The sequence below is a fragment of the Lampetra fluviatilis genome, chromosome 33 (assembly GCF_964198595.1).
Source record: "Lampetra fluviatilis chromosome 33, kcLamFluv1.1, whole genome shotgun sequence".
Lineage (NCBI taxonomy): Eukaryota > Metazoa > Chordata > Hyperoartia > Petromyzontiformes > Petromyzontidae > Lampetra > Lampetra fluviatilis.
In genome coordinates this window covers 9343512-9356228 of record NC_136307.1, presented here as the reverse complement: position 1 = coordinate 9356228, position 12717 = coordinate 9343512, and the positions used below count along the sequence as shown (strand labels likewise).

The following is a 12717-nucleotide window of genomic DNA, read 5'->3' as shown; positions in this document are numbered from 1 at the left end:
TCTTTATGTAAATCTCTGGGTCTCTGTGTGAGTCTACGGGTCTCTGCGTCAGTCTGTGGGTCTCTATGTAAATCTCTGGGTCTCTGTGTGAGTCTACGGGTCTCTGCGTCAGTCTGTGGGTCTCTATGTAAATCTCTGGGTCTCTGTGTGAGTCTACGGGTCTCTGCGTCAGTCTGTGGGTCTCTATGTAAATCTCTGGGTCTCTGTGTGACTCTACTGGTCTCTGCGTCAGTCAGTCTATGGGTCTCTATGTAAATCTCTGGGTCTCTGTGTGAGTCTACGGGTCTCTGCGTCAGTCAGTCTATGGGTCTCTGCGTCAGTCAGTCTGTGGGTCTCTTTGTAAATATCTGGGTCTCTGTGTGAGTCTATTGGGACTCTGTGTAGTCTATGGGTCTCTGCGTCAGTCTATTGGTCTCTGTGTGAGTGTATGGGTCTCTGTGTGAGTCTATGGGCCTCTGCATCAGTCTATGGGTCTCTATGTAAATCTCTGGATCTCTGTGTGAGTCTACGGGACTCTGTGTAAGTCTACGGGTCTCTGCATCAGTCTATTGGTCTCTGTGTGAGTCTACGGGTCTCTGTGTGAGTCTATGGGTCTCTGCGTCAGTCTACGGGTCTCTGCATCAGTCTATTGGTCTATGTGTGAGTCTATGGGTCTCTGCGTCAGTCTATGGCTCTCTGTGTGAGTGGCCACTGACAGGGCGTTGAATTTCGCCAACGAGCCTCACCGGCTCACATCATTCCCCTGAGACTGGGACGCCCAGTGGGGTTTGTCAACAGCTCCACCTGGAGCCAGGGACTGCCACTCCTAGCCCCGGGCTAGGGCTGAGTTGAGAAAGTCAGAGGCGAGGATTGTTTTTTTTAATTCGTATTCAAATCGCTGAGAGCTGCCCGTGATATATTTCCCTGTGGTGAGTCACAGGGTACACACAAAGACAAAGATCCCACCGTGTAGCCTTTAACAGAGTGTTGGGGCAAGTGCTGTTAGCGAGCACCTATGAAGGCCGGAAAGGTACACGAGGGAAGTGGGTGGTCAGCACCACGCCCGACCGCCTTTGTCTCCACGAGTGGCGATGTTTACACATCGCACCAGGTACTCATTTAAGGCTGATTCGACCTAGGGGAGACCCGGGACCGGTTCAGATAATCGTCACCGGTGTTGGCCGTGAGCAGGAATCGATCCCGGGTCGCCGGGTTTATAGCGCGGCGCGCTAACCACCACACTACCGCTCCCCACACACACACACCTCTACAACAACAACAACGACCTCCATTCGCCACTAAGTGGCGGTGACGTCACCACGACGCTTGTGCCAGGCCAAGTGCACCTTGAGGCCACGTGAAGTGTCGAACGCCCGCTGGCAGGAGGTCACGGGGCAGACCCACACACACTCACACAGACGCCGCCTCTGTGTATTGGACACGGCGAGCACAATCGTGAGTGAGGGCTGCCCGAGGCCTTCGAGGCCCAGGGGGACGACCAAAACCGAGTCGTCGGCCGCGCGTTGGCCCCGTGGGCCCCGTGGGCCCTGTGCGCATGGGCCCTGTGCGCGTGGGCCCCGTGGGCCCCGTGGGCCCCGTGGGCCCTGTGCGCATGGGCCCTGTGCGCGTGGGCCCCGTGGGCCCTGTGGGCCCCGTGGGCCCCGTGGGCCCTGTGCGCGTGGGCCCCGTGGGCCCTGTGCGCATGGGCCCTGTGCGCGTGGGCCCCGTGGGCCCCGTGGGCCCTGTGCGCATGGGCCCTGTGCGCGTGGGCCCCGTGGGCCCCGTGGGCCCCGTGGGCCCTGTGGGCCCTGTGCGCGTGGGCCCTGTGCGAGTGGGCCCCGTGGGCCCCGTGGGCCCTGTGCGCGTGGACCCTGTGCGCGTGGGCCCCGTGGGCCCCGTGGGCCCCGTGGGCCCTGTGCGCGTGGGCCCCGTGGGCCCCATGGGCCCCGTGGGCCCCGTGGGCCCTGTGCGCGTGGGCCCCGTGGGCCCCGTGGGCCCTGTGCGCGTGGGCCCCGTGGGCCCCGTGGGCCCTGTGCGCGTGGGCCCCGTGGGCCCTGTGCGCATGGGCCCCGTGGGCCCCGTGGGCCCCGTGGGCCCCGTGGGCCCTGTGCGCGTGGGCCCTGTGCGCGTGGGCCCCGTGGGCCCCGTGGGCCCCGTGGGCCCTGTGCGCCGCTCTCGCGGGCTCCCCGCAGCGCGGCGCAGAGCGGCCTCGGAAGGCGCCACGCGGCACTGCGGAGTCAGAGTCGGCCCGTCGGGGTGGGGTGGGTAGGGGGGTGGGGGGGGCGGATGTTTCCGTGTGGCAATTTGCGAATGTGTTTTTTGTTGTTCGAACTTGGCAACAAATAAAATGTTGAACCGAGACGCCAGCGCGCCTCCGGCCGACTAGAACGAAGCCAACGACGCGAGGCGGACGGCGTACGGCTTGCGTGGTTAGCCAGGGCGGCTGCGGGGTTAGAACCGCGAGGCCTCTCTCCTTATTTCATTTCTTTAGTTTAATATACAATTGTTACTTTTTGTTTCACTATCATTCTCCTCTTCGTCGAGTTCGGAACGAGACGAAGAGATTGTTTTGTTCACAGGCGCATGATTTCGCTGCAGCAAAGGCGGAAAATTCGCGAAGGCTCGGCCACTTCTCTGCCTGCTCCCCTCCGCATTTCCACTCAGTTTGTATCTTCTTAGAAGCCTAATTTGATCACGTGGCACGAAGACAGATTGACAACTCTGCACTTGAAAACTGCTTTTCACGTTTAGTTTGTTGCCCTTCCCCCGCACCTCCGATTAGAACGGTTGGCTACGTATGGCGCGAAAGAAGTTCAACATAGGTACATGCATACGACACGTGTTGTTGGTGTCGCGCCGTCACGAGATGGGTAATCAACCCGCAAGGGCAGTGTGCGTCTTCGCGTTGGAGAATGCCCCGCGGAAGCGGACATTACAGGGCTACCGCTGAGCACGTGCGCCTTGAAGGGAGCTCTGTTGCACACAGCAGAGGGCAGCGCTCTCTCCACCCGACTCGCCGCACAGAGTGACGTCCGCCACGTGACAGCGAAAGCGATATTGAATTCTCACAGCTGGAATTGAGGCGAATTCAGTTTTAGAACCGAATTAAAATGGGATAAAAACAAATGTGGCTAGCGACCCACGTGTCCTTTGTACGTCCCTCCGTCCAGCCCAGCACACCTTTTTTCGTCTTCAAATAAAAAAAGACGATGGTGTTTTTGACGATGGGCTTTCACGTGATTTGCGTGCGGGCAAGTGCAGCGCCCTCGGCGGCGTGGATAAGAGGTAACTTGAAGGCACGTCCGAAGCAGTTCTGTAGCATTCCTTCCGCGGGCCGTTCTCTATCTAACACGTGCTGATTGGTGGGCTGATTACTGCGGGAGCTCCGGATGGAGTTTCCCAATAACCACGCGTGTCTCCCCGTGTGTCTCCCCATGTGTCTCCCCATGTGTCTCCCCATACCTTCCCCTGCACACCCCTCCCCCAAACACAACCTCTCCCTCCTCACCCTCCTCACCCTCTCCCTCCTCACCCTCCTCACCCAAACACTCTGATACACCCTCACCGTGGACATCCTTCCTCCCACACTCTCTCCCGCACTCTCTCACCCCTCCCACACACCGTGCCCCCCCTCCCCGCCCTCCCCGGCGCAGCACAAGGCATGGAAGAGGATTCAGAGCATCATGCACCGCACGCCGTTCATCGTGGCTCTGAAGAAGCGCTACCCCTGGATCCAGCTGTCTGGCCACGCAGGTGAGAGGGACACAGAGAGAGAGAGAGACACACAGAGAGAGAGAGAGACACAGAGAGAGAGGGATACTGAGAGAGAGACACAGAGAGAGTGGAGTTGTGGAGAGATAGGATGTTGGGGGCGAGGGGCGGAGGAAGGGTAAGGGCTGTGGACCAGTGGGACTCGCAGTGTCAAGTCGAGGCATCGTATAACGATGTGCACCACGTGAGACTCTTCAGTCGATCCACTGCTGGATGACGGCCTCCCCCACGCTATGCGGCTCGATCAGACGCCCCCGTGAGGAGTCGCTCCGCATTGCTCTCCGCGCGTAGTTCGGCACTGTGTCCAACGTTTCGTTCCACTGAGCTCTTCAAGAACTGTGTTGGCTTCAGCGATAGTTGCCGGCGATAGCGGATTACGCCATGAAGCCTGGCAATTGCTTGAGACCGGCGACTCAAGCGTGGCGAGTTGATGGTTGCTCCCCAGTCACTCGTGACATCACTTCGAGATACACAGAACCAAAGACTGTTGGGGCAAGTGCTGTTAGCGAGCAACCTATGAAGGCCGGCCATGGCACACCAGCAGGGTAGGGTGGCCAACACCATTTTCCCGGCCGCCTTTGTCTCCCCAGTGCTGATGTTTACACACCTAACCAGGTACTCGTTTGAGGCTGAGTCGACCGCATTCACCCGCAAACACGTGACAGAGCAGTAACAAATGATGATGATGAGTCAGAACCGCGGTCATTAACGGAAAAAATATGGAACAAAAACTACAGAGTGCCCTAATAAGCATAGGGAGACGCATGCTCGCAGCAGTTACATTGAGAGGCAACAATAGGAATGCGTGGATTGGAGAACACACGCAGTTTTACTGACATCGTCAACCAAACTGCTGTATCAAGGAGAGTGAGGCTTGCGCAGGACGGGTCGCGGCTTGAAGAAGGCGTACGACCAGCATGTTGAACTCCTCTTGCATCGTGCGTAGCCAACCGTGCTAAATCGGAGGTGCGGTGGGAAGGGAAACAAAGTGACGGCCGATGGTCAAGAGCAATAACGGAGTGGCAGCCAAGGAATGGAACGCGTGCGAGACGATGAGATGGAACCGTGTAACCAGATCCATCACCAGATCGTTGAAGGTGGCGGCGGTGGCTTCGGGAGGCCTTCATCCAGCAGTGGGTTGATCGTGACTTTATGATGATGATGTAATATTCATTTCAACTTGTAGCGTGCGCGTGCAGTATTAGCTCACTCTAGGAGAGAGAGGACGACTCAGAGGCGCGTGGAACCACAGACGAGCCGAGAAGGCAGCCACGCGACTAGCCGGTGCTAGCAAAAATGTCCCAGAGCTCTGCAGTCCTCTACATATCAACGTATTGTCGGTATATTAATGGGTGTATACAGAGTGGGAGGAAACCCACGCCATGCGCGAGGGGGCAACACTCGATCCCCGTACAGATGAAAGCAGATGCGAGATTAGTCCACGCTTTGCTGTGTACGCAGCTCGACGCATACCCGCCGGCAGTGGAGTTCTTCAACATCTCTGCGGCGATCCACCAATCCCAGCTGCTGCCTCCACAGTGCTGGAGGATTGCAGGCGGCCACTAAAACTTAAACTAAAACTATGTTATTTGACCAGGTAGGGCCCACCGAGCTTATCATGTGGAAATGTGCAGCAGCCACATATCCTTACCGCGTGACGTTGATTCTAAATGTGGAGGGAAAACCCGGAGGCGACCCTAGAAAAAAATCCACGCGACCGCGGGGAGGGAGAGAGAGAGAGAGAAAGAGTACATGCAAACGACAAACATGCAGCAGGCGTCAGCGTCGGGATCGAACCCACGAGCTCCTGCATACCAGGCGAGGGAGTTAACATCTAGCCGCCGGGACACCCCACGTTTAGGGCACCCACCACCTCCTCCTGGCCACAGTGAATCACGATGATGATGAGGATGTTGCTTTGGTGGCACGCAGGGAACTTCAAGACGGGGGAGCAGCAGGGCGTGGTCCTGAAGCGCTTCTGCGAGGGGGAGCAGCGCTGTCTGCGCTTGCTCATGGGCGACGCGCTGCGCCCGTTCGTGCCCGCCTACCTGGGCGAGATGGAGAACGACGGCGTGCGCTACGTGCAGATGGAGGATCTGCTCACCGACTTCCACGCGCCCTGCATCATGGACTGCAAGATGGGAGTGAGGTCCGTGCGTGCGTGTGCGGATAGGTGTGTGTGTGTGCCGTTCCGGTTTTAATAGGTGCTTGCTAACAGCACTTGGCCCAACAGTCTGTGAAAGCTATACGTGGGATCTTTGTGTGTGTGTGTGTGGTGGGTGGCAGTAGTGTAGCGGTTAGAGCGCTGCGCTACAAACCAGGCCGCTCGAGTTGGATGCCCGCTCATGGTCAACACCAGCGACGATTATCTGAACTGGTCCTGGGCCTGGCCTAGGTCGACTCAGCATCAAATGAGTACTGGTGCAGTGTGTACTCAACACCACTGGGGAGACAAAGGCGGTCAGGCGCGGTGCTGGCCAACCACCCCTTTCGTGTGCCGTGCCGGCCTTCATAGCTACTCGTTAACAGCACTTGCCACAACCGTCTGTTAAGGTTATACGGGGGATCTTAGTCTTTGTTTTGTGTGTGTGTGTGGAATGGTGTGCTAATACTTTGCACAACATCATTAGCACTGTCCATCAGCACTCCATACATCATCGGCAGCCCATCCATCGTCAGCAGCCCGTCCAACATCACCATCATCATCAGCAGGCCACACCACGGCAGAGCTCGGCGCCACGATTTCAGCACCTCGTTGCGCTGAACAGCGACCCACCCACTCACTCACTCCCCGCGTGGCGACGCGACGCATCGTCAAGGTTGAGAAACCTCTTTGGCCCTTCCTCAACCCTCTTTGCTCTCCACCCCAACTCGCACCGCAGGACCTACCTGGAGGAGGAGTTGGCACGCGCCCGGGAGAAGCCGCGGCTGCGCAAGGACATGTACCAGAAGATGGTGGCGGTGGAGCCCGGAGCGCCCACCGTGGAGGAGCACACCCAGCGCGCCGTCACCAAGCCGCGCTACATGCAGTGGCGCGAGACCATCAGCTCGTCCGCCACGCTCGGCTTCAGGATCGAGGGCATCAAGGTGCGTGGTGATCAGGTGATGATGATGATGACGACGGTGGTGGTGGTGTGCTGGTGGTGGTGATGGTGGTGACGACGGTGATGGTGGTGGTGGTGATGATGGTGGTGACGACGGTGGTGGTGGTGGTGGTGTGCTGGTGGTGGTGATGGTGGTGACGACGGTGGTGGTGGTGGTGGTGGTGGTGATGATGGTGGTGACGACGGTGGTGGTGGTGTGCTGGTGGTGGTGATGGTGGTGACGACGGTGGTGGTGGTGGTGATGATGATGGTGGTGACGACGGTGGTGGTGGTGGTGTGCTGGTGGTGGTGATGGTGGTGACGACGGTGGTGGTGGTGGTGATGATGGTGGTGACGACGGTGGTGGTGGTGTGCTGGTGGTGGTGATGGTGGTGACGACGGTGGTGGTGGTGGTGGTGGTGATGATGGTGGTGACGACGGTGGTGGTGGTGTGCTGGTGGTGGTGATGGTGGTGACGACGGTGGTGGTGGTGGTGGTGTGCTGGTGGTGGTGATGACAAATGAGTACCCAGTGCGGTGTGTAAACATCGCCGCTAAGGGAGACAAAGGCGGCCTGTGTAGCGTTGGCCACCCACCCCCTCGTGTGCCGTGCCGGCCTTCATCGGTGCTACTCACTAACAGTACTTGCCCTAACATTCTGCTCAGGCTATAGGGGGGATCTTTGTCTTTTGTTTGGTGGTGATGATGGCGATGATGGTGTGGGCAGTGATGCGGCCGGGCGGTCAGGATAATGATGTCAACTCGGAACGCTGCGCCACCATCACCGCCGCACACAGTATTCACTCTTCGCTCTCGTGGACAAAGAGCAGCTGGCGCCAACAATTTCCCAAGCTCTGCAGTCCTCTATATATATGTGAAGGTGTTGTCAGCCAATTAATGAAGCTTATCATGTCGCAGAAAGCCGGAGCACCCAGGGAAATCCCACGCTTTTCGAGGGGGAAACACTCGATCCCATACGGGTGGAACAGGTGGAGTCAACGTTTTTTACTGTGCTGCCTTCTTCTGACGAAACAGCCTCCTCGACGCCCACCCATGGCGGAAGGGAGTTTCACCACAACATCTGTGCGGCGGTGATCCACCAACCCTCGCTGCTGCCGGATCACAGGCGGCAGTCACGTGCGGCAACGTAGCAATCACCACCCAGATATGGGTGGGTGGGGGGGGTCAGTCAAAGTCACATGCTGGCTCTCTCCACCTTGAATCTGTCTGCGGGAATCTCCCGATTGTTGTTGTTGTTGTTGCACTGCGCAAGCTAAGCGGAGTTTGAGCCTGGTTAAGGGGTAGCTTAGCAGTTGAATGGCGTGGTCGGCATCAGCACTGGTGGAAGGAATTAAATGTGCGCCCACCCTCGCCCTTCCCTGTCCCAGTGGGGATCGCCCTTCGTAGCCCAGACCGTGGGCCCCTCCGGCCCGTGGGCCCCTCTGGCCCATAGGCCCCTCCGGCCCGTAGGCCCCTCCAATCCCGTGGTGCCCCGGTGCAGGGCCACCGGACTGCACCGCTGCTAGCTGCCTGAGGCCTCTACCTCTCTTCTCAACGCCGGTGCAGACCCAGAGCTTGCTCTCGATTCCAGGTCGCTCGGCACTTTCAACGCTCACGGTGCTCGAAGCATCTCCCTCGGGGCCAACCCCCTCCTCCCTCCCCTCCCCGTGACCTCCGCATGAACCCTGCAAGCAGGGGGGTCACGCAGGGGTCACCACATCCCACTCTCACGCGAGTGGGATGTGGAGGGGACTGTGTCGGTTCTTACACTTCATAGAGCCACACACGTGGGTGTGTGTGCGTGTGTGCCTGTGTTGTTATTCGTCTCTGCATTTGCCCAATTTTATTCCAATCCATGTCACGGAACGAGACGGCGAGTTGTCCGGTTGGGACGCTCAGCGCCCTGGCATATTCATCACGGAGCGAGCGGTGCCATCGCAGTTAGAGGAGGACCCTGGAATGAGATATGTTCGTCGCACTGGCAGTAAAGCAGACACATGATCATTCTCGGAGTTGGAATATTTTGATGAATTGAGTGAAACGTGCGTGTGTGTCGACTGTAATGAGTAGCTGGTGCGGTGTGTAAACATCGCCACTCGGGTGACAACGGCAGCCACGCGTGGTGCTGGCCACCCACCCCCTCGTGTGCCGTGCTGGCAGCACTTGCCCCAACAGTCTGTTAAGGATACACGGGTGATCTTTATCTTTGATGCCATGTGGCGAGATGTTCCTGTAAATATCTCTCCTGGTATACACGATGTCGTGGGTTCGATCCCAACCCTGACGCCTGTATATTCGGAGTTTGCATGTTCTCCCCGTGGTCGTGTGGATTTTTCTCCGGGTCCTCCGTTTTTCCCTCCACATTTAGAAACGTGCGTTTAAAGTGTTTCGCTGCTATATATTTCCACGTGAAAAGTCTCTTCATTGAGCTCTCATTTGTGGCCAGGTCGCTTCTGAAAATAGCCATATAGCTCAGTGGGCCTTAGCTGGTAAAATAAAAAAAATAGTTTATCGTTTAGTTTTTATTTACAGATCTCCACCATAAATTCAACACAGCGAACCCACTGCATCGCACTGGAGACTTACCTGGGCAGTGACTGGTCGTACAAAGTCCACATCACCCAACAAGCGTGTACACACGGCGTCTTGAGAGATAGTAATCAATAATACGGACATGACTCCAACGGACATGACTCCAAATATAACACTCGCGAAACTTAAAACGGCCACGTCGACACAAGTAAAACCTGATCACAGTCCCATCATAACGGCGAGACAAAAAAAAACCTCCCAAATATATGCCGAACAACTAAAATAAATGACCTCTGATCGAGGCCAGTTGAGGTTCAGAAAGCCCGGTGGGTGTTTGGTGTGTGTGTAGTAGTAGTCGTAGCACGCTCCTAATCGACCGTGACCAGAAGCATCTGAGTTATTGCAGCCACCACGCTGCCTTGTAAACTTAATCTCCGGCGCGATGCTGTGCGTTGGCTTCGGGTGCGCGGGGGTGGGGTGGGCCTGGAGGGTGGGGGCGGGTGGGAGTTGGGGTGTGTAGCGGGGGAGGGAGGTGGAAGAGATATGAGGCCACGGGGTTCCACGTTTGTGGTCACACAGTGGAAAATACCACGGGGGGGGGGCGGTGGTGTGGCGGGGGGGGTGAAGGAGGGGGCTGCTTGACGGAAGAGGGGGAGGGTGCCCGGCCAGGCGATCGTTTGTGGGTGGTGGTGGGAGGAGCGGTGGCGCAGCGGTTAGCGCGCTGCGAACCCGGCTATGCGCGACGAGTTCGATTCTCGTTTTACGGCCACCAAGAACCCCGTGATGATTTTCTTGAACCGGTTATGGGCCTCCCCTAGGTCGACTCAGCCTCAAACGAGGACAGCACCTGGTGGCGTTGTGTAAACATCGCCGCTGGGGAGACAAAGGCGGCCGGGTGCGGTGCTGGCCACCCACCGGAATTCATAGGTGCTGCTCGCTAACAGCACTTGTCCCTACAGTCTGCTAAGGCTGTACGAGGCGGGGGGGAACTTTGTTTTTGGTGGTAGTTCGAGCAAAGAGCAAAAGCGACGGTTGTGCCTTTCATGCCGTGACGTCAGTAATTTCCCCTTTTTGAAAATAAATAAGGAAATGCGTTTCAAATTTAAATGGCCAAACGGGCTCGGTTGGTGGTGATGTTTGTTTTTGTGTGTGCGTCTTGTTGATGATGATGACATTCGTGGTGTGGTTTACTTTCCTTACGTGTGTTTATCGTTTGGGGGGAAAAAATGTAAAGTGCGCGCGCATGAGTATTTTAAGACGTTTTAAGTGCTTGCAATTGAGCGGGGTGTGTTTTTTTGTTTAAGATGTCACATTCTTTAGCAGCAAGAAGCGGAGTTGTTCCACTTTAGAGTGTGCCGATTGTGATGTTTGTGTTCGTTAGGTCTTGGCGCGCGTGCGTGTGCATTGCACGTCTGTCGACTCAGCCTTAAATGTGGAAACCTGGTGCGGTGTGTAAACATCGCCACTGGGGAGACAAAGGCGGCCGGCCATCTATCCCCCCCCCCCGTGTGCCGTGCCGGCCTTCATAGGTGCTCGCTAACAGCACTCGCCACAAGAGCCTCTTATGCCTATACGGGGGATCTTTGTCTTTTTCTTGGTTCTTTCGGAAAAGTCACGTAGAATGGAAATAATAAAATAATAAAAATAAAACATAATAAAATAATTCTCACGACGTTTCGGCCACAACGCAAGCAGCCGTCCTCAGGTGAAGAACAGGTCTGTCGGAAAGACAGCGTCTGAATGAAACACCCCAGGCTTGGAGCGTGTGTTTCATTCAGACGCTGTCTTCTCGACAGACTGTAACAACTACAGGGGCATCTCACTCCTCAGTGTGCCGGGTAAGGTCCTGGCAAGGATTATTCAACATCGCCTTGCTAGGCACGCTGAGGAGAGGCTTGCGGAGCCCCAATGCGGTTTCAGGAAAGGGCGGTCCTGCACAGATGCCATATTTTCTGTCCGTCTGCTACAGCAGAGGTGTAGGGAATTCCAAAAAGACCTACATCTCTGCTTTATTGACCTGGTCAAGGCCTATGATACCATCAGTAGGACTGGGCTCTGGGTTGTTCTTCGTGTTTTCGGAGTCCCTGACCCTCTGCTCACGATCATTAAGGACCTTCATGATGGTGAGCGTGCCCGGGTAAAACTACGTGGCCGGGAGTCGAAGCCTTTCCCTGTACACCTTGGGGTGCGACAGGGATGTCCTCTGGCTTCCACATTATTTAACATCTATTTCGACTGCGTAGTTCGTGAAGCCTTCAATAGCTGTACCGGGGGAATTTCCATTTGGTACAGATATTATGGGAGGCTGATCGACGCCCGGGTGCGATCAAGGGATGGCTCCCTATTGGTCAACCACGGTATGTATGCCGATGATTTGGTAATAGCTGCTCATTCAGAAGAGGAGTTGGAGACGCTGCTGCTGAGACTGGAGCGTGCCACTAAGAGGTGGGGCCTTACCATCAGCCCCACCAAAACTAAGCACCTGCCTGGGTATTTTGTACCATCGGACACTCCACCCCCACAACTCCCAATTGGTGATGGGGCAGTTGTGGAGAGAGTGGAGAGTTTCCCATACCTGGGCAGTGTGCTTATGACCGGCTCCAGTTTATCAGCAGAGGTCTCACTCCGAATCAGTCGAGCGGCAATATCTTTTCATCGGTTGCGTAACGCTGTGTGGAAGCTACCTGGTCTGTCGCTCCGCACGAAGCTTCAGGTCTTCTCGGCCACGGTCATTCCCTCCCTTCTCTACGCTTGCGAAACGTGGACCCCCCTAGTGGAGCATCTTCGCCGGTTGGAAACATTTAGGCTGGCCTGCCTACGATCCATCCTGGGTTTAACCAGGCTGGATTGTGTGAGGAGCTCACAAGTCCTTGAAAGATCTGGGCAAAGTCCCATCAGTGAGCTCCTCCGGCAGGCAAGGCTGCGTTGGCTGGGTCATGTAGCCCGCATGCCCAGCCACCGCATGCCTAAACAGCTTTTGTTCGGCCGGATCGAGGGGGCTAAACGGGCGCGGCACGGGCTAGAGAAGAGATGGAGTGATGTGGTACAGGAGGACGTGGAGCTGAGTGGACTTGCCGATGACTGGTACCAGCGGTGTCAAGATCGGCCTCTGTGGAGGAGGCTCGTGAAGGACGCTACTGGGCAGTTGGAGGCAGTCGCCCTCCAACAACAACGGAGGGCGGAGGAGCGACGCTCACAACAACGAGCGGAGCGCCGGGTGGCTAAAGCACAGCAAGTTGGTACAGTAGGGGGCACAGGTGGTGCATCAGCCAGTCATCTCGGTCATCTCGGTCAGTCGACCCGTGGCACCTGGGTCTGCCCCGTGACCTCCTGCCAGCGGGCGTTCGACACTT

General features: G+C 56.9%; 1 protein-coding gene across 1 annotated transcript in view; it reads left to right on the top strand.

Moving 5' to 3' along the window:
* The window catches only part of LOC144944140 (uncharacterized), a 40276-nt gene that overhangs the window by 23279 nt on the left and 4280 nt on the right, over window positions 1-12717 (top strand). The window contains exons 2-4 of the mRNA XM_078872223.1: window positions 3633-3732; window positions 5683-5899; window positions 6633-6837. Coding sequence (XP_078728349.1) covers window positions 3633-3732; window positions 5683-5899; window positions 6633-6837 — 522 coding nt within the window. The remainder of the gene's footprint in view (window positions 1-3632; window positions 3733-5682; window positions 5900-6632; window positions 6838-12717) is intronic.